The sequence below is a fragment of the Orcinus orca genome, chromosome 3 (assembly GCF_937001465.1).
Source record: "Orcinus orca chromosome 3, mOrcOrc1.1, whole genome shotgun sequence".
Classification (NCBI taxonomy): Eukaryota; Metazoa; Chordata; class Mammalia; order Artiodactyla; family Delphinidae; genus Orcinus; species Orcinus orca.
In genome coordinates this window covers 12,116,938-12,142,915 of record NC_064561.1, presented here as the reverse complement: position 1 = coordinate 12,142,915, position 25,978 = coordinate 12,116,938, and the positions used below count along the sequence as shown (strand labels likewise).

Sequence of the window (25,978 nt, the reverse complement as noted above, 5' to 3'; positions counted from 1 at the left end):
CCCAGCCCAGCAGCCCAGAGGAGACAGGCAGGCAGCGGGAGGTCCGGAGCCTCCCCCACCATCATTGCCTCTAGGCGGGCCCCCTCAGCCGCCCCTCCCCCAAGCCTCCCTCATCCACCCAGGAATGTCCTCCCATTATGTGTTGTGCCATCAACCGCATGCTATCAATGTCCTCAGGCCACTGACACCTCCCCGCTGGAACCCACGCCCAGCCACACCCCTCTGAAGATGTCGCCCTCCCCCACCCCCACCTCCCACCCCACCCCCACCCCACCCCCATCCCCCACCCCCCACCCCCATCCCCCACCCCCCACCCCACCCCCCCACCCCATCCCCCACCCCCCCACCCCACCCCCGCCCACCCGCCAACCCTGCAGATCACCATCTCTGGGCTGTTCCCAGAAGAGTCCCAGAGGCACGGTCCTGGTCTCTGGATGACCACTGACCTCTGCTTGACCTCTACGAACTTGGGTGCTCTCTATAACCTCTGGTTGACCTCCTGGAGCTCTCTGTTCTATTGGTCTCTGATCTTTGAAATCTGGGTATCTCCTCTCCTTGTCTCTTGATTGACCTCCAAAGCCCCCTGATGAACCCACTGGCCCCTATAACCTCTGTAACCCACGGATGGCCTTGATCCCCAAGCTGACCTCTCTGTTTTCTGGGTGATCTCTGACCTTTGAATAATCTCGTGACCCACATGTGACCCCTGTGTCCCCTAGACATCTCTTTACTTGCCCTTTAAATGACCTCTTTGATGACTTTTGACCCATGTGTGACCTCTCTGAATTTTGAATGGCCCCACTGACCTCCAGTGGCTTCTATACCCTCAGATGGCCCTTGTGCCTGGATGACCTCTAAGCCCCCAATGCCTTTGATGCCAAGCTCTCCGGGCTCCCAAAGAGGAGGAAGCCCAGGTGTCCCCTCTGGCCCCCTGTGGGCCTCACCGTCTGGTCAGTGAGGGGTGGCAGGACGATGGTCTTCTCCATGGTGTTCATGACCAGCTTCCATAACTCCTTCAGCACCCGCTTCAGCACCGTCTTCTCACAGATTTTGGCAAAGAGAGTCAGGCTGGGGGCAAGGGACAGGCCTGAGAGAGCGCCCAGATGGACCTAACCTGAGAAGCCCCTTCCCCTCAATACATGGGCAAGGTGGGAAGGCATTCCATGGGCAGGCAAGAGGGCGCACAGCCTGTACAGGGACCCCTGGGTGGTCTGATGGGGCTATGATGCATGACGCATGGGGAGAAGAGTGAAAGGTGGTTGGACAGGTGAGCAGGGGCTAGACTTGGAAGGGGCCTCAAAGTCTAGGAAGGAGGCCTGGGCCTTAGCATGAGGGCAGTGGGGAGAGTGTTTAAGAGAGAAGAGACACAGCCAGACTCTCCTGTTTGAAAGAACATAGTGGGAGATGATCTGGAATAGGAAGCTTGGAGACCAGGGACTATGAGGGGGCTGAGGCCACGCTCAGAAGGGAGAGGAAGGGAATGAGAGGGAAAGCAACAAAGAGTTCATGATTGACTGTGTGGGATTGAGAGAGGGCAATCCACCATGATCCTTCCGACAACTGACCCACCCATCCACCAAACCATCCTTCCGGAAACCTTCTTTAATTCTTCCTCCATCACTTTTCCCTACCTTCCTTCTTTCCTTTCTTCCATCCTCACACCCAGACACCCATCCACCCATCCTCCAAATAGTTATTCATCCATCCAAATATTTACCCAACTCTCCATCCATCCATTCATCTATCCAACCATTCTTTTACCCATATACCCTCCATCTAGGTTTCTAAGCATTTATCTTTTAATCTACACATCCATCTGCCCACCCATCCCTCATGTCATTTACCATCCATTCACCCATACAAATACTTACCCACCAATCCTTCCAATCATTAACCCACCCATTTTTCCACCCCTTCATGCCTCCACTCACCCACCCGTCCAAACCATTCAACCACCACCCAGCAAACATGCCCTGAGTGTCCTTTCCATGCCAGCCCCCGTTTCTGAGGCCCGACCCCGGAGCCCTCCCTGGTGGACTCAGTCCACCTAGCCTGGCTCACTTGCTGTCCAGCAGGTCCATGATGGGTTGCAGTACATTGTCGGCATCCTGGGCCACACTGCTGCAGGCACTGGCTGGCACATTGCCTGTGCCTTTCACCTGGCTAAGGATGTCACCCATTTGCTTGACACAATCTTCAATGTGTGGCTGGAAGCTGGGAACACAGAGAGGAGGAGCTCAGATCAGACTCTCCTGGCCTCTGGAAGAAAGGCAGGATGAGGCTGATCTGTGGACCTTTTATCACCAGCGTCGGGGAGCCACGGCATATAACAGCCAGGGCGGGATTTAATAGCAGAAATGGACATCAGACTAAGATATTTACCTGTGTTGTTTATTTCATCACACGGTCCTACTCAGGCACTATTGTTATCATCATCTCCACTTTACAGATGGGTAAACTAAGATTCAGAGAGGTTAAGCAACTCACCCAAGGCCACACAGCTAGTAAGCAGTGAAGCCCGCATTGAATTCAACTTCATCTAACTCCTAGCCTGAGATCTTCGCCACTACATCTGCTGAGTCTCCAGATGCCGCAGGCTCAGAGGTCTGAGAGCTGTCCCCTCCCTTCTGCTCCCAGCCCTGGAGATGCCCCCACCTGGTAGCAAACACCCGGCTGAGCTCATCTAAGACGTTGTTGAGTTTCACCTGTAGCTCCTTCAAGATGTCACTGGCCTCAGCATCCAGCTGAGGAGGGAGAAGGGACATCAGGTCAGGTTTCTAGCGCATCCACACGGATGGGGCATTTTCCCATCCAACCCAGGGAAAGGGATCCAATCCAGGGAAAGGGATCCCAAGGGGCTGGAGAGGAAACTGAGGCCCAGACAGTTAAGCCGCTTGTTTGGGTCTGACGGAGTAGCTGAAGTGGAATTCATCAGGTACAAGCTCTGGGGCCTGCAGGGCCACGGGGATGATGATGACCCCACGGGGGCCCTGCCTCACCTCCTTTCCTCCCATGGCTTCGAACATCTTCTCTAGCTGAACTCGCAGCTGCTGAGTGTTGTTCATGAGGATGCAGGGCTAGGGATGGGGACAGAACAGGGAGTCAGTGCTCAGGACCTCTCCCCAGAGCCTCCCCTCCCCCACGTGGCCAGGGACCTCAGATGGTTACAGGGTCTGGGTCTGGAGGAAGCTGGGGTCCCATAGGGTCATCTGAGAATGGAAGACAGCATTTGGGATCAGATTTCTGGGAGTGTTGGGTGGGGGTGTCTCTGGGGACCAACAGGGGGAAGGAGGACTCCCCCTGGGTGGGCTGAACCTGGTGGGTCCAGGAGAGGGGCTGGACCTCTGGGAGTAGCAGGAAGGGGAGTTCTTGTCACATACCAGTATTCTTCTACATGGGCTCAAAACTTTGTAAGCTCAAAGTTTTGAGCTTACACCCCGAAGCATACACCCTGAAGGCTTCATTCACAACAACCAGACAATGACATGAAGGCACATCCCCTCGCCTCCAGATACCCCCAGACTCACATAGTCTGACACAAAGACACACACAGTTGGACACACATGCAGACACAGGTATCAGAGCCCAGGGAAGGATGGACCTCTGGGGGTATGGAATGGGGTTAGGAGGAAACAGGACAGGGATCCCCGCAGGTCACCACTTTCTCCTTCTCCTTGGAGCAGTAGGAGGCGAAGTCCTTGGAGATGATGTCCGCATACTGGAGGAGCACATTACTGATGGTCTGGGGGGGACAGAGAGGGTGGGTGAGACAAGGGGCTGGGCTTGGATGGGCCCATCAAGAGCCACTAGTGAGATCAGGGATGAACCCAAACTCCTACTAGCACCTAAGATGGACCACTGGGGCTGGGTGAATTCTCCACTCAGGATGACCATCATGGCCAACGGGAGACACCACCAGATGAAGATGATTATTTTACATAGACCCAGCTCTTTTTTAAGCTGGGTTCAAGAGCAACCAACAATCACATTAACCCAGCCCCAAACACAAGCATAACTCAGTCCCAAATGGAATCCCAATTCCTATCTGCAATCCTCAACTTCACCCCAGGTTAAAGTCAACCCATCTGAACCTCAATCCCAGGCCAATGGTCCCAACCTTCAAACTCGCCCCAACACCCACCCACATTCTCCATAAATCCTAACATTCACTCCAACCTCAATGCCCAATTGAATCTCAGTCCTAATAGTAACCCTAAAACTAACCCCAACCTCAACCCCATCTCTAAGCCTGACCCCAGCTCCAAATTCAACTCCAGCTTTAAACACAACCCTGACCTCAATCCCAACCTCAAACTCAACCTCAGCCCAAACCCTGATCCCAACTTCAACTCCAATCCCAATGATATCACCAGCCCTATCCTCAACCCAAACCTCAACCTCAAATCCCAACCTCAAACTTCAACCACAATTCCAATCACTATGGCATGACCAACTCCAACACTGACCTCAACCCCTACCTTAATACCAGTGATAGCACCAACCCCAACCTTGACCTCAGTCCCAACCTCAGTATCAACCCTGACTCTGACCTCAATCCTAACCTCAACTCCAACCCCAACTTTGACCCTATTCCATCCCCCACCTGGACCCCATCCACAATCCCGAACCTTGGCAAAGCGCCTCATGTAGTGACCCACGATCTGGGGGTCAGGACACTCAAGTTTCTTGATGATCTCAAAGCTCTGATTGAGCTGGGAGAAGACATCCACCACGGAGCAAGAGAACAGGGCATGCTCTGAAGTCTGTTGGAACTGCATTGGGAGGGAGGACAGGAGGGAGGAGAGAGGTCAGAGCCAGACAGTTCCCAGAGCCCAACCCTCTTGCTCTCCACAGAGAGATCCAGAATGCCCTGGGATGATAATGGGATGGACAGTGTCCAAGGTGACCTTAGAGCCAAGACTTAGAGGTGTACACAGCAGGGGTCGGGCTTGATAAACCATCATTCGTTTGTTGGATGAACAAAAGACCGTCAACACTGTGAACAAGACAAACATGGCTGGCACCTTTCAGAGACTGGCCTCATTCCAAGGGCATTTTTTGCCCCCAGATTGGATCCCAATGGACCCCAGAAGTAGTGAGGCCGCTGTGAGCAGACTGGGACCTTGGTGGTGGATCAGTTTTCTTACCCCGTCCTTCTTGTCTCGCTCCAGGGCTCCGTGCAAGAAATCCCGGGACACTTCCTCATTCTCGTCCAGCCACTGGATGACGAAGGGCTCAAACCACCTGGAATGGAGAGAAGGGATGTGGCCTTGCCGTCTCCTGTTCCCCAAACCCTCTGCTCAAGATCACGCTATGGCCTGGGTGGCCGCTCCCCAGCTCCCCTCCTGCACGAGGCCTTGGCTGTTTCATCCTTGAAATGAAGGATGTGACTATTGTCAGAGCAAGGCCCAGACATGTGGAAATCCTGGTTGATAAACTGCCCCTGGGCGAGTGGGTTTATTCTCTGAGGTCCTGATACAGCACACAGTAGGCCCTTGGTCAGTGGTGATCGTCATCCCACTCTCCAACGAAGCCCAAGAGTCAGACATCCCGAGTTCGAATCCCGGCTCCGTCACGAATTAGACATCACCTTGGGCAAATCCTTCGGCATTTTATCCTCTGTTTCCTGATCCACAAAGTGGGAATGACAACACTCCCATCTCGTAGAATTGGTGAAAGGATTAAATGAGAAAAGACAAGTGGGACTGCTCAGCACGGTTCCTGATACATGTGATCATTAACTGTCCATAGTCCAATGGCTGAGAATGGAGAACACTGGGTTTGTACCCCACCTGTGCCCCTGATGCCCAGGGAACTCTGAGGAGGTCAACCCTCCCACCCTGGACCTCAGTCTAGCTGTCAGCGCTACAGTTCTGGCTTGGGTTCAGGGCACAGGACTTACGCAGGATACTCAGGTACTCGGTCCTTAAAGGCAGGAAGCTCTGTCACATACTCATTGTAGAGCCATTTGACCTTGAAGTGGAGGTTCATGTAATCAGCACTCTTGCATAGGCGATGCTTATCGTGCTCTGGTGGGGGAAGCAAGGGGGCAGCTTAGCCGGGAGGGTCTGCCACTCTCTGTCTTGGTAGTGCCCACTCTGGCCATCACTGATGTCTGACCTCAGGTATGAGGGTCCAGGGCACTCACAGCCTTAGAGGGGACACTGAGGCAGAGCTACCTGCTGTAGCCAGGCTGGGAGATACAGGGGTGGGAGGACTCACCCTCCATTGCGTACTTCATATCCTGGGCAAACAGATTCCACATCACTTCAGCGCTGATTTTACCCACGTTCAATTCCTGGGGAAACCTGGTGAAGGTCATGAAAGTATGAAACCTTGGCAGACAGAAGCCAGATGGTACAGGATGCTTTGGCCTTCCCAGCCCCAGAGGGTAGTGCGGGACAGACAAGGGATCTGGATTCAAGTTCATTCATAGCTACTGACTTGCTGAGTGACTCTGCACTGGGGCCCTGCTTCTCTCTGAGCCTCCACCTACCCATCCCTCCATTCACTCATTAACCCATTCATGCATCCATCTACCTATCCATTCACCCACCCATCTGTCTATTCACCCATCTTTCCATCTCTCCATCCATCCCTGCATTCATTCCTTTATCCACCCACCCATCCTTCCTCCGATCTATCCATCCATCCATCCACTTATTCATCCATCCATCCATTCATCCACCTGTCCATCCATCCATCCATCTATTCATCCATACATCTCCATTCATCCATCCATCATTTGGTCCATCCATCCAAAATCCCTCATCTTAACTCGATATCTAAGTAACCAAGAGATGCTGGCACCCCAGAGACAGGAGCCTTTCTAGCGCTCACCTCAGGGAGCAGTAAAACACAATAGCTCATTCGGCTAACACAGGCGAAAATTCTACAGACATGTAAAGCCACAAACCAAAACTGTGCACACATTCACACAATACACACATTGCACATTAAAGTACATTCCACAATTGTACACAAATAACGATTAAATCCATAAACCACAACTATACACAAAATTATATACACACATGTAAGAGATAGCGTGATGTACATGCAAAACATTTAGTAGAGTATCTAACACAGTAAATACTTGAACAACACGATCTATTGTTATTTACGAACCTACAGACACATATAAAATTACATACATATGTGCACAGTTACACAAATCAACACATACAGAATATCTGTCTGATTAGACCAGTGACTGTGTACATGCACACAGTTTTGTTTGTTTGCCAATTATGCCATATTTCATCCATGCACAACCACACCCACAACTGCCCCCACATACACAACGTTTCATATGTAATTAGATACGATTGCCTTTACACACAAGACACAAAACTGTGACACACATTCACGACGACCTCCAGATAATTAACCGCACAGACACAGAACTCACTGGTTGAGGCAGGGAGTGTAGGAATTCTTGTCTTCCTCAATGATGGACACTATGAGAGTGATCAACTTGGACCAGAAGTCGAGGTTCTTGATGCTGGGGCCCTGCTCCTCTGGGGGAACTTCCCCCTTCTTGGCCTGGAAAGAACAGTGGGGACGTTGGCCACAAAGGATCCAGGGGTGGGGAGCTCAGACATTTCATTACCGAGGGCCAGGAGGTTAGTGAGGAAGGGCCCCATTGACATATGTAAGTTTCAGGTGTGAGGTCTGCGTGAAAAGGAACTAAACTCACATAAACTGGCCCCAACAGAGCTCATGTCCACACAGCTCAACGAAGCTTAATTAGGCTCAACTCATAAAACTGAATGGAACTGAATTTAGTTGAACAAACTCAAGCCCGCTAAACCAAACAGAACTGAAATGAATGCAAATCGGGACCACTTAGCTTAACAGATGGCAGTTTTCAGGGTTAATTCAGTGGAACTGGGCCAATTACACTGAATTAGTGGAATTAAACTTAACTGGATTGAATTAAACTCAAATGAACCCAATTGGATTGAACCTAATCAACTTGTTCAAGATCAAGATCAATCTAAATCAAAATAACGGAAATAAATCACCTTGAACTCAACCCAACCCAACGTAATCTAATTCAACTCAACCCAAGTCAACCCAATCCAACTCCACCTACTTATCTCAACCTAACATACTCAGGCCACCTCAATCCAGCTTTAGTTAATCAATGGAAATGAAAATAGTTAAACTCAACTGAAATAAGTCCAACTCAACCAAGCTCAGTTGAACTCAACGGTACCTAATCCAACAACCTAGCTCATCCTAACTCAAGCCAACTCAACCCAGTCAAGAACAATTTCAATTCAAGTAAACTGAATGGAGATGAATACATTTTTACTCAGTTAAAGTCAACTCAGTCCAACTCAGAGATGCTCACTAATTAGCCTAGAGCAATTTTAACTTAAGTCAAGCAAACAGAAATAAATAGATCTAAACTGATCATAGTTGAACTAAACCCAGCCCAGTTTAATCTACTTCATCTCAACCCAGTTCAGTTAAGAGCGATTTGATTTCAACTCAACTGAATGTAAATGAACAGAATGAAATAAAATTGAACTGAGTTCAGCTTATGTGTTATCTCCTATCTGAAGCCCAAGCTGAGGAAGGGGCTCAGCTCCCACAGCCTCTTGCAATTCCTCTATCCCAGTGCTAATCACCCCAGGTTGTAAATTCCCAATTTACACATTTTTCCCTCCTAATAGAGGATAAGCTCCTGGAAACCTTACTGACAATCCTGGGACATTATACGTGTAAACAACGTGTTGAAAGATCTCAAATAAATTGAGTTCAAGACTGAACTGAAGAAATTCAATTCAACTCAATATTTATTGAACTGGGACTCTATTCTAGGCACATTGTATAATGCCGGACTCAACTAAGTTTAAGTAAAACCAAATTTATTGAGCTCCTACTGTGTACCAGGTGCTAAGCACTTAACTGAAGCTTGTATCTCATTGAATCTCCTCCTTAATCCTGAGATGTGGGTTTATGACCCCATTTTACAGGGGGAGATACTGAGGCCCAGAATGGTTAAATCACTTGGGAAGGGGCAGATCTGGGACTTGGGCCAGGGTCTGGTTGGAGTCCCCTAGTCCCTTCTGCCTCATCTGGGGTCCTCACCGGGTCAGTCTGGTACTCTCGACTGTAGAGTTCATGACAATTGTTGAAGATGTATTCATAAGTGGAGTTGAGGCAGGCTTTCACACAGTCCTTCACCACCTGGCTGGCTCGGGGTGGGCTCTGCAGTTCTTGCACCTGGCAGGAGGAAGTGAGATGGACATGGGTGTACACAGTTGGGACAGGAGGTACCCAGGAAGTGACTACAAGTGGAGCTGGTTTTAAGGAAATGTTGTAGCAATGTGAAAGCAGAGGGTCACTGAGAAAGGGCACTGCTTTCCAGGAGAAATGTTACTCATTTAGGAGCTAACAGTCCTGGAGTATACTCCTTGGAGAGCTAATGGAACTGGGTCCCCTTTCCAACCTTCATCCGAAAGAAGGTGATGCTGGTGAGAAGATCCACTGTGGATTTGAGGTCCTGGAGTCTCTCCGGGCTGCTGGCTGGGAAGTTATTCTATGGAAGGGAGAAGGGAGGTGGGGTTATGGAAGAAGGTCAGGGGATGATGGGAGACAGCGTTTTAGGGGAGACACAAGAGCCTCCAAGTTTCAGGAGGTGTGTTAGGGGTCCTGAGAACACCTTGAAGTAACTTGGGGTGTCTGCTTGGATGCACCAATCTTTTTGGGCAGGTGCTGCCCACATATGTGTACATGTGTCAGAGGAACACATTCTACATGTTAAGATGGGTCCTCCCATGTGCATGCCTGCTGGCAGCTGTCCCCCCCAGGCACACACATGCATGGGGTGAGCAAATCATCATTAATGCTCTTCTCACCCGATACATGGAGAGGTCAATCCGCAAGGAGTTATGCAGCTGGTCCAAGAGCTTCACAAAGCGTTCTTTCTGAGGAGGCAGAGGAGGAGGAGAAGGTTGGATGAAAGCAGGGACTTGGGGATCAAGTGTAGCAGCTAAGGGTGGCCGCCACATTGGCTAAGTGGTTGCTATACGTTAAGTGTACCCCATCCGTTGTTGAACTGACCCCTCATAACATCCATTCAACAGAGGGGTAAAATGAGGCTCAGAGAGGGGAAGTGACTGGTGCAGTGTCACACAGCAAGTCAGGTCCAGATTGGGGATCTGGAAATCACACGAGGTGTGACCAGCACAGGGTCAAGCTCTCCCTCATCTCCAGGCCCCTGCCCCTGGGACTGACCCCAAAGTTGGAGGCTGCGAAGCGGTCAGAGGCAGACACGTTGGTGGAGGCGGTGGTGTGCGCGTAATAGGCGTTGATGTTGGCAAGCAGGGTGCTCATGACGGCAGGCACCCCAGGACACATGTACTTGGAGGAGAGGCAGGCAAAGTGGCTGGTAGGAGGGAATGGGAAGTACTGGGTCTGGTGTCCAGCCCCCAGAATGCCTCTAAGACAGCCCCCACAACCCCCCAAACTGTCCCCTTTTCCTCTTCTTGATTCTGTCCTCTGAGTTTGTCTCCTCTCTGAATTGCCCTATCTCTGCCTCTTATCTCCAGCTCTCATCCTTGTCACTCTGGCCCCCAGCAATGGCACTTGTCTAACCTCCAGGGAAATTACATAACCCCCACCACACTCACTTCCTCCCTGGCTCCTCCTCCCAAGAATCCCTTCCACCCCAGATCTGCCAGTGTCCACTTGGTAACCACCCCTCCCCCCAGTTTCCTGCACCTCATCCTCATGTCCACCACAGCCTGCAGCCTTACGTCATGGCTTGGTAGATGGACTCGACGCCATAGCGCATGGCAAACTCGTCCACAATCTCCTGGGCTGTCTCATCGTAGTAAACCTTCCAGGCGTCGTCACCCTTGGCATCTGGGATCTTCACGACCCCGTTGTTCTGTACGTCTGTCACGAAGTGGAACAGGTTCTGCCACCACAAGGGAGAAGGTGTCATAGAGAGTGCAAAGGGACACCGGGGGTCAGAGATCCCAAGTATAGGGCTTACATCATCCATCTATCTGTTTATTCATTAATTCATTCATCTACCCTTTCAGCTGTCCACCACCCATCCATCCATCCAAGTACCCCAAATTTCAGCTATCCCTCATCCATCCTCCCAATAGTTCAACTACACACCCATCCATCCATCCATCTGTCCATCCACCCATCTACCCACCCATCCCTCTAACCATCTACTCCCTTACCCATCAATCCAACTACCCAAAAATCCACCTGTTCACTTTATCCATTCTTTCAGTAATTCAACCACACATCCATCCATCCCATACATTTACCCGCAACTTCACCTGTCCATCCAATAATTCATCCTTCTACCCAATGAACCATCAATCCACCCATCCATCATCCATCTGTCCATGCATCTACTCATCCATCCACCTATCCAACTACTCCAAAATTCTCCCATCCATACAGCTGTGGATGGTTCAACCATACATCCATCCACCCACCCTTTCTTCCATCCATCCATCTATCCACCAACCTACCTACCCACCATAACAACTACCCCCAAATTCACCTATCCACTCATCCTTCTGTCTAGTAATTCAACCACATGCCCATCTATCCCATCTACTACCCGCAGCTTAATCTGTCCATCTAACTTATCAACCCATTCAACCATCCATCCATCACCTATCTATCCACCCATCAATTTATCCATCCATCCATCCTTCCATCCTTCATCTATCTGTCCATCCATCTATTCACCCATCCATCTACCCAATGACCCCCAATTCACGCATCCAACTCATCTATACTTCCAATAGATCAAGCACACATCCATCCACCCATCCTTTCATCTTTCCACCCATTCTTTTATTCACTCAATACTCATTCATCCAATCATTTATTCATTCAACATACTGAGTTCTCTCCAGGAACCCCTAGGCAGCTGGAAGAGACAAACCCAGGCACACAAAAACCTAACCCTGAGTGTTCAGGGCTGGGACAGTTGGAAGACCTGGATCTCTGTCGTGAGAGTCTGCCTGGAGGTCACGGAGGGCTTCTAGAGGAGGGGGCCCTGAAGCTGGACCCTGATTGATGGGGAGGAGTTTTCTGAGCACAGAGAAATGGCATAGGAGACAGTCTCAGAGGCCCAGGGGAATGTGAATGGTGTGGTCAGAAAGAGGAAGGAGGAGGTAGGGCAGGCAGGAAGGGTGAGTGGAGGTAACGTGGGAGACGAAGGTGAACTTCAAATGCAGGGTGGAGCCGTGGGCCTCACCTCGTGCAAACAGGTATACTGGACGTGGTAGGGGGCCACCTTCTCCTCGCCTTTGATCTCCACACTGATGTGTAGCCGGATGGCACCCGACACAGCAGATTTGTCAGTCCGCTTGTCTGCACGGCGGAAAGGGATGGCAGTGTCAGAACTTCCCAATATAGCCCTGGACTATTTTAACATACGCGTAACTGCAGCCCGGTCAGACTCCCTGAATTAAGACCTAGGTGTTCCTCCTCAGATTGGCTTCCTAGACTTGTGTCTCCCCCATTCGGCCAGAATTCTTAGGCCCTGTCTCTCCCACCTCACTAGGATCCCAGATCTTCGTCCCTCACTCAGATTAATTTCCTTGGTCTGCGTCTCCCTCTTTAGACTAGGAGCCTTGCTTCTTCCCCAGGCTGTGCTCCCAGACTCTGCCTCCCCCATCAGATCAAGGCCCCCGGAGTCTACCCATCTTCTTAGACAGGATTCCTGGATCTGTGCCTCTTTCCTCAGACTAGGATCGCCAGGTCTTGCTTCCTGCTTCCCCCATCAGAATAGGATATCTAGATGTCCTCTAACCAAACTAAGAAGTTCCTAGACTCTGCTCACCCCTCTCAGACTGGGTTCCTCCTCTGCCCTCAGACTGGGCTCACAGATTCTACTCATCATTCTTAGACAGGGCTCTTGAGTCTGTAGGTCCCCCTCTCAGATTAGGAATCCCAAACTCTACCTCTTCCCTTAGACTGGATTCTCAAAGTTCAATCTCCTTTCTTAGGTTAGATTCCTGGGTCTGTGCCTCTCTCCTTACACTAGGATCCTCAGGCCTTGCTTCCTGCCTTCCCCGTCAGAATGAGATATGGAGTCTGTCCCTCCCTCACTCTCCCACACCGAAATAAGAGTCCTGGGTTCTGCTCGCCGTCTCAGCCTGCTGCTTCCTGTCCCCATCAGACTGGGCTCAAGACTCTGCCTCCTCTGTTAGACTGGGCTCCTAGATTAACTCCTGCTGACACTGTCTCTCCCCTCCAGCTGGGTTCCCCACTTTGGTTGGCTCCCTGGGACCCCCTCCCCTCTCCCCTGCAGAACCCCACCCTTGCTCACCCAGGTTGTACCACACGTCCATCTCGCCACTGAGTGTCCGCACCTCGATGATCGTCTGCCCCAGGAAGTCATCGGATTCCCTCTTGAACCGCTGCTTCACGCGAGATTTGATGTCATCGTCCTCATCCCAGACACGCACCTTGATTCGGTCCGAGGAGTTGTGACATTCACTGCAGTGGGGAAGAGGAGGTTGGGGCGGGGGGCTTTTTTTTTTTTTTCGTCTGTGCCGGGTTGCGGCACGCAGGATCTTCTTTGCTGCATGCGGAATCTTTAGTGTCACATGCGGGATCTAGTTCCCTGACCAGGGATGGAACCCGGGCCCCCTGCATTGGGAGCACGGAGTCTTAACCACTGGACCACCAGGGGAGTCCCAGGGCAGGTGTCTTGAAGCTCAACCTTCAGCTGCTCCAACAGGGAGCTCCATATAGGGGGCTGGGGGCCCAGCCAGACACTTACAAGTGGAAGTTCTCCTCCCACACGGGGTTCAGGTTTCCATAGATGGTTTTTGTCCGTTTCTTGGTCTTCCCGACCTGGACGGTGACGTAGGGGTCACTGGATCCCGTCTTGTCCTTTGCCTGCAAGCCCTGGGCACAGACCACTGGAAGACACACAGAACAAATATAAATGTGGGCTCAAGGAGCAAGGCATGCCGAGGACAGACACTGTCACAGGCTCCACAGGGAACGCCTGTGACAAGGACTGAGGGCTTTGTTCTGGCCACAGGAGCCCATGGACACACCCACTGGGCATGCTCGGCTTGCTAGAGTTAACATCCAGGGAACCCTCACCCAATGAAGAATATGAAGGTGCCCCAGGGTCACCCCTGGGGTGGGACACTCGGATGTGTGCTCTACAATGTCCCCCTAAGGTCCCCAGCAGGATTGAGCCCCCAGTTGCCCACAGTATGACCTACTCATTGGCATCCTCCGCAGGGCTCTTTACGTCCCGGCTCTCAAACTCATGTCTCCACCTCCCACTGGCACTCCCTGGGACCACCTCCTGGATACCCATCTGCCCTGAAATCCTCATCTTGGAGTCTGTTTTCAGGGAAATCCCAATGACGATGAGGAATGGATAAACACCACAAGGCCCCCACCCCTGGGAAGGACCTCTCAGCCCTGGGAGGTCAATAATGTCCCCCAGTGGTCCAAGGTGTCCACTGCTTCGCCTGCTCGGTGCCTTATTCCCTCCTGGTCTCACTTCCCAATACCCCTGGGGGCTTCCTGGGTTCACTTCCCAGATAAACTGTGTGCCCTCAACTCCTGTTCTTGAAGTCTGGTTCTGGGGGCTACCAAGCGAGATGCACCCAGATAGTTTCATGCAACACGTTTGGAGGCATATATGCCCAGGCTGTGGGCACAAACGTACATACACCGACATGAGAAAGTCAGGGGGACGCTCAAATACGTGCAGCAAAGGGAAGGAAGGGGCGTGGGAGGGAGCACAGGGGGCCGAGAAGAAGGGACCCCCGTGGCCGTCCCTCCCCCTCCCCCCCGCGGCCTCACCGGTAATGCTGATCTTGGCCGACCACTTGGACGTTCCATCCAGCACGCTCTGCTTGACGGCCTTCATCTGCTGCGTGTGCGCGGTCTTGGTCACCGCGAAGATCTCCTGGATGAGCTCGAAGATCTCGGGCTTGTTGCGCTCCCGGATCTTCATGCGGTCCTTGAGCACCATGATGATGTTCTGCGTCCGGTCCTCCGCCCCGTGCTTGGAGCTCTTCTCCGCCGCCCCTGCGCACAAAGACAGCCGTCACTGTACACAGAGCACTCCCTCCCAGGAGCGAGAACCCCGATTCCCACTCCAGGGCTTCCTCATCTGCTGTCACGGACACGGGGTTCAGGTGAATCATCCCCCCCAAAGCTAGAGCTGCCAGAGCTCCTACCTGCTCTCTGAATCCTCCCCCAACCAGGCCTTTCCCCCTAAAGTTCCCACCACTGTCTTAGCCCCTCCAGTCCGCGTGAGTCCCCTTACCCTTCGACACCCTCCCCTCTCCAAGCGCCTCCCCTCCCCGGACTCCTCTCCCCAACTTGAGCCCCCTCTCGCCTCTGAACTAACCCTAACCCTAACCCTATTTTTCTCCGTGGAAACCGCTGCCTCCCATTAAGCCCGCCCCTTGAACAGTTTAGCTCCTCCCTGAGTCCCGCCCCACCCCTCTAGGACCACTCTCACTTCTCCTTTCCCCTCCTGTCGCTCCCATCCCGTCCCACGGCCCCGCCCCTTGTCCCGCCCCCTCCTCCTCGTCAGAGCCCCTCCCCCTAACCAGTAACAGTCCTGCCCCTCCGTCTCCGCTCCAGCGGGAGCACGGCACTCACGCTGCAGACAGTCTGCGTTGAGCAGGTCCTGGCACTTCTCGTGGCACTTGACACCGCACTCGGTACAGCGCATACCCTGCCGCGCGATGCCCCACAATAGCCCCTCACACTCGTAGCAATAGGTGGGTGTGGTGGCCGTCCACACCTCGAAGTTGTGCGGCGTCGTGCACGAGATGGGGTAGATTAAGGCTTGCAAGGTCTTCTTGTAAACGTGGTTTTTCTGCGGGGAGGGAGGGCATGCGACATGGGCGTTGAGCCTTAACCTGGGGGCACTGGCTTGCCCCGCCCTCATCCCACCCCCCCGCCCCGTCCCCCGCCCCACACTGTCGGAATCCACGGGTTCCTGTGCACAGACTGTGCTCGCTGGCGGCTGCGTTGTCGGAATTCTGGAAAGCGAGGAGTGCCTGTCTCTGCCCCACCCGCTTCCTTTCCTCCAGGAGCCCCCCAGCCCCGCCCACCCTCCAAGATGGGGAGGGGGAGGTGCCCCACGCACCAGCTCTTCGTTGTTCAAAGTGCTGGATGCCAAGGCCGAGGTGATGCCTGCTTTTCTGGACTGCACCAGAGACTGGAATAGGGAAGTCACCAAGGGAGTCAGAGGGGTCGATTGGCACCCGCGGGGTTGTCACCGCGAGCAGAACCCCCAGCCATGGTTCGGGGCCGCCAGCCACGGATTCAAGCCACAGCCACAAATAGGAAACAGGTCACAGCAGCGGGAGCAGAACCAGAAAAGAATTGGGAGATGACAGAGGCTCCAGGTTAGAAGAGACCCTGGAAAGGGAGCAGCCCCACACCTCTGACTCACCCATTCCCCACCACCATGGACCAGACTGGGGAACTGCACTTGGCCATGGTCAACAGCCACAGAGCAAAACCACCAGCCAGGCCATGAACCAAGGTGGGGAGTCACCTGCTCTCTTCCCAACCCATGAACTGTTGGACATGGCAAGGTCCCCTCCCCAGAACCCATGGGATGGGGACGACTTGGAAGATCCCAGTCGGGGTCAGGGGTCTCGGGAGGAGAGTCAAGGGCCTGGGTTGCCATCACTCACCATGGCCTGAAGTGTCCGCGCAGCACGCAGGGTAGAAGTTAGATCACATTAGTCCCAGAGAATGCCTTGCCAGTCCCCAGCCCCAGTCCTGCCATGGGCAGTTTGTACAGGTTGAGCACTGCTTGTGGCAGGGCTGCTCTGCCTGGGCAGGGGAGGGCACAGGCGCTCACCAGGTCGCTCACGAGTGGGATAGGCTTCCTCTTGCGGATGTCTGGCATGCTGTCGATGATGATGAGACCGCCGCCAGGGCTGCAAGACACACCCAGGGACGTCAAGGGCCCAGGGAAGTTCCCCTTCCTCCAGCAGACATCTCCTGAGGCCTGGGCAGGACACCTGATCTCCCCAGGTATTAAGAGTTGAATTGTGTCCCCCGAAAAGATACATGGAGGTCCTAACCCCCAGTACCTCAGAATGTGACCTTATTTGGAAATAGAGTCATTGCAGATGTAATTAGTTAAGACAAGCTCATACTAGAGTAGGATGGGCTCCTAATCCAATATGAGTGGTGTCTTTATAAGACGAGAGACACACAGGGAGAAGACAGTGGAATGATAGTAGAGGCAGAGATTGGAATGACTCGTTTACAATCCAAGGAATACCAAGGATTGCCAGCAACTACCAGCAGCTAGAAAGGCAAGGAAGGCTTCTCTCCTACAGAAGTCAGAGGGAGCGTGGCCCTGCCAACACTTGGTGTTGGAATTCTGGCCTCCAAGAACTGCGAGAAGATACATTTTTGTTGTTTTAAGCCCTCCGTTTGTGATAGTTTGTTATGGCAGCCCTAAGAAATGAAGACACTGGGCCTCAACTTCCTCATCTGAGAAATGGGGAGATGATACAGTTGCCCACGTTTAGCGAACATTTGAATGAGGGCAAATCTAAATAACATGATAAAATGTCAACGAAATCTTTCTTTATGCTCAAAATTGGAAATATTTGCGTATATTTAAAGCCTGTCCTGGAAGAAGTGATTTCAAAGCCCATGAGAAAGAGGGAACTGGAAGTTGTATGTGTGCTGTTGCCTCTTGGCAGCTCTGCCGGAGCTGGCTAATCAGAAGGAGGGCTGTGGCAGATGCTGCGGTGGTCTGTCCACATCTACTTTACTGAGAGGTGCAGGTGTTCCCACAGAGTGTTCAGGTGTGGCTCCTCTCCAGAAAGTTCTCATTGGCCAATGAGAGTGATGCCTGGCAGCCAGTGACTCTGATAAGCCCTGGGGTGTTATTCATGCTCCAGCGCCCCCTGCGGGATCAGGCAGGGGCTTGGTGACTCCTGAACGACGTCTCTGCTTGGCTGTCTCTCCTACCTGGTCCCGCCTGCCTCACAGGCTTTTCTTTTCTTTTTTATAAGTTTATTTATTTATTTATTTATGATGTTGGGGGTAGGAGTTTATTAATTAATTTATTTATTTTGGCTGTGTTGGGTCTTTGTTTCTGTGCGAGGACTCTCTCTAGTTGCGGCGAGCGGGAGCCGCTCTTCATCGCGGTGCGCGGGCCTCTCACTATCGCGGCCTCTCTTGTTGCGGAGCACAGGCTCCAGATGCGCAGGCTCAGTAGTTGTGGCTCACGGGCCCAGTTGCTCTGAGGCGTGTGGGGTCCTCCCAGACCAGGGCTCAAACCTGTGTCCCCTGCATTAGCAGGCAGGTTCTCAACCACTGCGCCACCAGGGAAGCCCTATAAGTTTATTTATTTATTTTTGGCTGCATTGGGTCTTCGTTGCTGTGCGTGGGCTTTCTCTAGTTGCGGCGAACGGGGGCTACTCTTTGTTGTGGTCCGCAGGCTTCTCACTGTGGTGGCTTCTCTTGTTGTGGAGCATGGGCTCTAGGCACGTGGGTTTCAATCGTTGTGGCGCATGGGCTTAGTTGCTCCGCGGCCTGTGGGATCTTCCTGGACCAGGGCTTGAACCCGTGTCCCCTGCATTGGCAGGCGGATTCTTAACCACTGCACCACCAGGGAAGCCCTCACAGGCTTCCTGTATAAATCATGCACACAGGAGCCCCCATCTCAGACCCCACTTCCAGGGCTCCCCACACGGGACACTTGCCCGTCTGGGAGTCACAGCTCCTGTGTCCCTGCCTCTGTTTGAAAAGGATGTACAAGGGAAGGCAGTCACTCTCCAGCTGTTATTTAAAACCTTAGTGTAATTTACAAATATCTTTTGCATCCTCTCACCTCACTACACAAGTGCTGAAAAAACACCCTGGAAAAGCAGTAACTTAAGAAATTAGATATGACAAATGCTCCATGTAAGACCAACAACTATCGTTATGAAACAGCCAGCAACTGTAGCAATAATCTGAGAAATGTAAAAACAGAATCAAAGCAAAAAATTCACTCCAGTGTTGCAGATGTATCGTGCAGGAAATGGGTTTCTTCTTTACCTTACATTTATTTCTAGGGGGAAATGTTCTTGAATTATATGAGTGGCTTGCGCAAGGCCTCTCTGGACTGTTTCTCCATCTGGAAAATAGAGGTAGTGAGCCCCCCATGGGTTTGTGGTGAGGATTCAATGGGTTACTGTCTTTGGCTCCTTCTGGTCATGAGTGCCTTATTACAGTGGCTACATTATTTCACTCATGTGCAATCTGTTCCCTGTCTAAATGGAACCTCTCCCTGTCCTGGCTGGGCTGAGGTTATGGTGCAAACCAGCCTCAGGCTCTGGGTTCAAAACTTCCTCTCCCTCACCCCCAAGATCTGATACTCACCCGCCTTTGAACCACAGGGATTTGGACATCTCTCCTTCTCCCCGGGCCTGCAGGACAGAAGATGGATAAGGTCAGTGTGGCTGCCCCTTCCCAGGGCAGCACATGTACCACACCCACAACTGTCTCCCCTTTGGGTTGGGAGACAGGAGGCCTGGGTCCTAGTCCTCACTGTGTGTCCTTAGGGAGCCCACTGGCTTTTTCTGGGCCTCAGTTTGTCCATCTGTAAAATGAGAAGAAAGGAGATACTCTCTGACGCCAACCTCAGTGAACTTTAGTCTCCTTGTCTGTCAAAATTGGGGATGCGTTAGCATCATCTCGAACAAGAGCTCGTGCTCTATAGTCCTGCGATTCTTGGGGGCTGGCTCAATACTCATGAGATCCTATCACTCACTAAACTCCCCCTGCCTCACCCGATTATCTGATCTCATGCCCCAGGACCTTTGCCCGAGCGGTGCCACCTGTATATACGCTCTCCTACCTTCTGCACCCGACCAGCCTCCATCTATCATTCAGGTCTCAGTGTGGACCCAGAGTCAACACCCCCTACCATGCAACTAAAGGGTGGCATGGTGGGGGGGGGGGGACAGGGAGAAGGGTCTGACACCTTCTTCTGAAATATTGTTTAAGTATTTTGGATATCACTTCACTTTAAGTGTCACCTCCTCCAGTGAGTCTTCCTGATTGCCTGGGATTAGTTTTATGCCCCCTCTATGAAACCCAGAGATCCTACTCGTGTTTATTTTTCTTGTCATATCGCTAGTTCCATTACAAGGGTAGTTGCTGTCTTTTTCATTAATTTGTTGACTTAGTGAAAGTTATTCAATAGATTTTTCACAGTATATTTTCTTCTACTGTTTGAATCTAGAACCATGAGACTGTATAGTAAAAGAAAATTCTACTGTACAGCTGATAAGAAATTTGATTTGAAACTTTTGTGGCTCTGATAATTGATGGTCTAAGACTTTGGAAGTCTGTTTAGGATCTCCTCCTGCCAGCCTCACCCCAGTTTGGAAGGTCGCCCCGGATAATAACACTGCTTGGTGTCTAGCCCAGAGCAGGTTGAGTGAATGAAGGATTGAATGAACGGCCTCATTCCTGCTGCCCATCTGAACAGTCATCCTGACTCTGACATTAATTCTATTTTTCACCAAATTTCTTCTGCAATACTGACCAGATCTCAGACCTCTCCCAAACCCAAACTCTGACACCCATTGTGAGCCCAAGCACTGACTTCTTCCTCTATCACCAAGTCTAAGCCTGAACTCTGATCTTTGACTGCTGCCCTAACCCTGACCTATAACCCTATCACTAACCTCTATCCCTATCCATGAACCTGGCCACTGAACTTGGCCATAGCCATGACCTCAGCTTAATTTCAGCTCTAGGTTCCAGTTCGCCTCTCCTTCTTCCCCACTTAGAAATCCCAGGCTGCCCTGGGGGAGGCTGGACTAGACCTTGGTGGGGCCAGCTGGTTGCAGGGGAGAGTAGGCAAGCATGGGTAGGGCCAGGGAGGAGTCAGATTGGGCAGGGGTCAGATTGGTCAGGAATGGCGGGGCTGGGGCCAGTGAAAGAGTGGGTGGGGCTAAGGAAGGGCCAGGCTGGGCACGGATGGGAACAGGTTGGAGTGGGCGGAGCCATAGAAGAACCAGGATGTATGGAGGCATGGTGGTGGGTGCGGTGGCAAAGTGGGCGTGGCCAGGTGGCTCATGAGTGGCATGGGCTAGTGTGGGCAGGGCCAGGGAAAGGACCAGAGTGGGTTGGGCCATGGAAGGAGTGGGGAAATGAGGGTGGGTGGGGCACTGGGCGCGGCCAGGCTGGGGGTGAGCCCGCTGCTGCTTTCACTCACCTCCTGCAGCTGCAGCCGCACTTTGTTGAAGGCTCGCAGCCAGTTGGCCTTGGCCCTAGACATGGAGTCCTGACCCTGTTGGCCTTCCTCATCTTCTCGTGGCCTGAAAGTGAGGCAACGGGTTTTATGAGGCTCCGGGGCCAGCACTCCCTCCACCCTCCACCCTCCGAGCGATGCTGGGCCCTCCATGGCCTCCCTGGCACTTCGAAGACACAATGACCCACCTGTGACCCCTCTGACCAGCCTCAGTGATCCTCCCCCGCCCCCTTCCCACATGCCCATCACGTCTCTGACACCTTCAGGTCTCCTGGGTCCCTTTGCCACCTTCCTGGCCCCTCTGCAACTTTGTAACCCTATCCGAGGACTCTTCTGATGCTTTTGTGACCTCTCCAACCCTGGCAAACCCTCCAGCCCCTCACAACCTCTAAGACTCCTTCATGACCCTGCTTGACCCCCTCTGACCCCACTGAGCCACTTCTGACCTCCTAGACGCATCCCGATCCCTTCAGTAAACGCAGGACCCTGTGACAACCTCTCCCCCCATTCCCCAGGTCTACACTGACCCCATCATGGTACCACTGACCCTGTGACCTTGTGACAGGCCCTCAACGCCTTCCCGTTACCTCTCCTCAGCCCTGGGGGGCTCAGGCTGAGGCTCCTGCTCAGCTGCAGGTGCCTCCTCAGGGGCGGCTTGCTCAGGGGCCACCTTGGCTATGTCGGGGACCTCGGTGGGCACGGCTGGGGCCTTGTCCTCCTTCTTGGGGGTGGCAGGTGGAAGGCTGACACGCTTGAAGTCCTTGGGCTCGGCCACGGCCACCTCCTCGCGCTCAGTGTAGCCTTGGATGTCATCCGGCACCTCCTCCTCGTCCTCTAGCTCTTCCTCGTCCTCAGGCAGCTCCTCCTCCTCCAAGAAGTCCTCCAGGTCTTCATCCAGCTCTTCGTCCAGCTCCTCATCCAGCTCATCTTCATCCTGGTCCCAGCGTGGCGAATCCTTGTGGTAGCTGACCGAGCTGTGGCAGGAGTGGTAGGAGTCCCGGTCCCGCTCGTCTTCCAGCTCAGAGCCCCGTAGGCTCTGTTCATCCGGGTCAAAGTCCTCGCTCAGCTGCGAACTGCCCTGACTCAGCTCCCCTGAGGAGGCGTAACGGCTGCTGCCTGTGGGGCTACAGGAACGGGCCAAGGGCTCAGGGGCTGGGGCACAGACCCACTGCCCATCCCAGCCCCGGTCATACAGGTTCCATCACCCAGTCATTCCCTGGATTGGTCATTCCCTGGATTCCCAGCATTGGTGGAGCTCCTCTGGTTGCCAGGGAAACACAGCCGTGAACAAAAGACAAAAACACCTGTTCTTGGGGCATTTACCATCTTGGGGGTCAGGCAATAAAACCAGATCAGTGACATTAGTGATCATCCGTGACCTACCGTGCACCACTCCTATCCATGCGCTGTGGAGGCTGCAAAACCTTCACCCACATGTTTGGGACCCCGAATCAGTGTCCCTGCCACAGCCCCCTTGGAGACCTAGCGGTCCTGAAACAAACATAGTAGCCCCTGTCTCTTGATGTACCCCCTACCCTCTGCCTCAACCTGGTCCTCCCACTGCCAAGCCCCCTCCGTTCATCAGGGACCTGGGCCTCCCTGCCTCCACTCACAGCTGATCCTGCGGCGGGTCCCTTCAGCTCCACCTTGTAAACATACGTGCAGTGCATCCACTTCCTTGCACCCTGGGCCCCACCCTAGTCCAGGCTCTGCCATCTCCACTAGATGCTGCCCTACCCAACATCCACTTCTCTCCCGGACAGTACCTTTTTCCACAGAAGCCACAAAGGGGCTTATTGGAATCATAAACCCAAACACGGACCTCACCTGTTCCAAACCCTACCACACCTCCCTTGAAATAAAATTCTGTGCCGTGCTCTGCACCCCTGTGTGGCCCAAATCCTCCAACGTCTCCATCCCCATCTCCTTCCATCCTCCCTTTTCTCCCCCTGCTCCAACTACATTAGCATCCATCCTCGCTGTCCCTCCAACACCCTAAATTGTGCCCACCTCTAGGCCTTTGCACTTGCTGTGCCCTCTGCCAGGAACATCCTTTCTTGCCTGCTTTATCTGGAAAAATCCTTTGGTGCCCACTGAAATAGCACTTCTTCGAGTGAGTCTCCCCCACCCTCCAGCCAGGTCAAGCCCACGCCCACCCACATTATATGCTCCTTATATGCACCCTGGATCACACTCCACATGACCAGGAAGATATCTGTCTCTGCGTGAGGGCAGACAGCATGACACATGGGCCACCTCTCATCCCCCTTCTAACCACTCATTCAGTCATTCAATAAACAGCGTTCCTTGTCTTACTTCCTCCACTCTCAGTGACTGGGACCCTCTTCCCTGGCCAGGCCCTGGGATGCTGTAGGAATCAAACAGGGGTTTGATTCCTACAGTCCTTTAGTCTTTGTTTGCTAAGTTATGTATATGGTTGATTGCTTTTTAGTGCCTGTCCTTGTAGACAGCGGGGATGGGGGATCAGCAGGTATTACTTGCCTGGAAAGGACTCCAGACTCCCTCTGCTGGTGAATACCCCTGAAGTCCACCCCAGCACATTCTGGGGTCCCAAGTGAGAGGGGCAGCCTAGGACTGGGATCTCCACACAGGCCTGGATGTGTCCATCTGTGACCCTGGGCGCCACGTAAACTGCCCCAGTGGTCAGGCATGGGACCCAGTGGACCCCGAGACTCCTCCCACCACAGCTCTGACATTGGGGTCCAACACAGCTCTGACCCCAGATGACTCCCCTGGATGCCATGTCCTCGAGTTAGCCACCAAGGGCCTCCCTGCATGATCTGGCCCCGTTCACCTCTCCAGCCTTTAGCTGAGCTGTCTTCTCTGCCTGGAATTCCTCTCCTAAGACTCTTCATTTATCCTTCAAGCATTGGCTCCCAGGCACATTTCTCCAGGAAACCCTCCCTGCCCTTCCCCTCTGCCAGCGTGTCCAGCTGTGTCCCTCCCCCAGTCAAATCCTGACCTGTGGGATGGAATGCCTGTCCCTCTGGGGGCCCAGTATCATCCAGCACTCGGCAGCAAGGCCAGGGTGGCCTGGGATGGTGGCTTGAGTCACTCTCAGGGGAACTCTGCCTCTGCATCCCCTCCCCACCGTATGACTTGTTCATGGTGAGAGTGGAGAGTTCTCCTCCTTTTCCACTCCCCCATTCCATCCCAGGAATGCTTACAATAAATAGACTGCCCCCAGGACAGACAGACACACCCAAAGCCAGAGAAGGACAAGACACGGCCAGGCACACAGGATGGGAGCCAATCTGGGACCAGCTCTGTGCACATCCTGCTCTGAGACTCAAGCAACTCGCTCCCACTTTTTAAGCCTCAGTTTCTCTATCTGTAAGATGGGCACTCTTCTGCTTTTCTTCTCGGAGAGAGAAGACTTTTCCATCTACTAAAAGAGTTAATATTTTCTTAATATTTGATGTCTTACTCTCCTTTCAACTGTTTCCAGTGCATTGAAACTTTGTTCCAATAATTGCTTAAGTCTGAGCCACCTTGAATGTGCAAATGAATGACGCTTTACAAATTGTAGCAGTCGCAAAAATGGTAGGAGAAACTGTTAGGGAGACAGGAGTGCTTCTGAAGATAGTTTGAATAAGGAAGTCATGAATACAAATGGAAAGGGATCTAGTTCTTTGCTTTCAGGATAGCGCAAGCACAAAGGAGTTGAATGAAGAATGCTAGAATAAATCCAGGGTAAGACTAATTCTACTCCCCCCTATGCCACGAAATGTTTTACCTTGAGTATAGCATTTCATTTCCTTGGACCTAAAAAATAAAGAGGCTAGACTAAATGCTCAATTTTTTTTCTTTTTTTGAAGTATAGTTGATTTACAATGTGGTGTTCATTTCTGCTGTACAGCAAAGTGATTCAGTTATACTGTATACATATTCTTCTTTCTTATTGATTTATTTTTTCGCCGCACCGCGCAGCACGAGAGGTCTTAGTTCCCCGACCAGGGATCAAACCTGCGCCCCCCTGCATTGGAAGCGTGGAGTCTTAACCACTCACTGGACCACCAGGAAAGCCCCTATACCTTCTTTTTAAAAATATTCTTTTCCATTGCGGTTTATCATAAGATATTGAATATAGTTCTCTGTGCTACAGGGTAGGACCTTGTTGTTACCCAGTCTATACATAATAGTTTACAGCTGCTAATCCCAACCTCCCACTCCATCCCTCCCCCAACCCTCTCCCCCTTGGCAATGACAAGTCTGTTTTCTACATCCGCGAGTCTGTTTCTGTTTCGTAGATAAGTTCATTGGTGTCATATTGTAGATTCCACATATAAGTGATATCATATGATATTTGTCTTTCTCTTTCTGCCTTATTTCACTTAATATGATCATCTCTAGTTGCATCCAAAATGCTCAATCTTTTAAAAAAAGTTCCTGCTAAAACATTCCATCTATAAACTATCCAAACTTTCTCTGGTATATACAAAACATAGGAAAATTCAAAATAAAAGTCGTTCAAATACCTGCCAAAAAATATTATATTGGATGATGGTAAAGACTGAGTAGGGAGCTTATGAAGGTTTTCTTCAAATTGTGTTTTACCCAAACTCTCCACAGCAAATGGAAATGTTTTCTGTCCTCATCATCTAACGTAGTAGCCACCAGTCACACGTGCATGATTCTTGAGCACAAGTGTCCAGGAAGATGGAGGGACTGAAATTTTATTTTATT

At 52.1% G+C, this 25,978-nt stretch overlaps 1 protein-coding gene across 1 annotated transcript in view; it reads right to left on the bottom strand.

Moving 5' to 3' along the window:
- Positions 1-25,978, bottom strand: part of UNC13A (unc-13 homolog A) — a 66,333-nt gene that overhangs the window by 16,201 nt on the left and 24,154 nt on the right. The window contains exons 10-35 of the mRNA XM_033401474.2: positions 21,859-22,395; positions 21,236-21,338; positions 19,390-19,436; positions 16,862-16,940; positions 16,692-16,697; positions 16,136-16,207; positions 15,643-15,862; positions 14,833-15,060; positions 13,784-13,925; positions 13,328-13,497; positions 12,251-12,366; positions 10,773-10,936; positions 10,252-10,402; positions 9,873-9,941; positions 9,464-9,553; positions 9,103-9,237; positions 7,412-7,545; positions 6,223-6,308; positions 5,903-6,029; positions 5,148-5,244; positions 4,629-4,772; positions 3,659-3,742; positions 3,000-3,077; positions 2,656-2,744; positions 2,062-2,214; positions 945-1,068 (exon numbers count right to left, since the gene is read on the bottom strand). Of these exons, the coding sequence (XP_033257365.2) occupies positions 945-1,068; positions 2,062-2,214; positions 2,656-2,744; positions 3,000-3,077; positions 3,659-3,742; positions 4,629-4,772; positions 5,148-5,244; positions 5,903-6,029; positions 6,223-6,308; positions 7,412-7,545; positions 9,103-9,237; positions 9,464-9,553; positions 9,873-9,941; positions 10,252-10,402; positions 10,773-10,936; positions 12,251-12,366; positions 13,328-13,497; positions 13,784-13,925; positions 14,833-15,060; positions 15,643-15,862; positions 16,136-16,207; positions 16,692-16,697; positions 16,862-16,940; positions 19,390-19,436; positions 21,236-21,338; positions 21,859-22,395 (3,445 nt within the window). The remainder of the gene's footprint in view (positions 1-944; positions 1,069-2,061; positions 2,215-2,655; positions 2,745-2,999; positions 3,078-3,658; positions 3,743-4,628; positions 4,773-5,147; positions 5,245-5,902; positions 6,030-6,222; positions 6,309-7,411; positions 7,546-9,102; positions 9,238-9,463; positions 9,554-9,872; positions 9,942-10,251; positions 10,403-10,772; positions 10,937-12,250; positions 12,367-13,327; positions 13,498-13,783; positions 13,926-14,832; positions 15,061-15,642; positions 15,863-16,135; positions 16,208-16,691; positions 16,698-16,861; positions 16,941-19,389; positions 19,437-21,235; positions 21,339-21,858; positions 22,396-25,978) is intronic.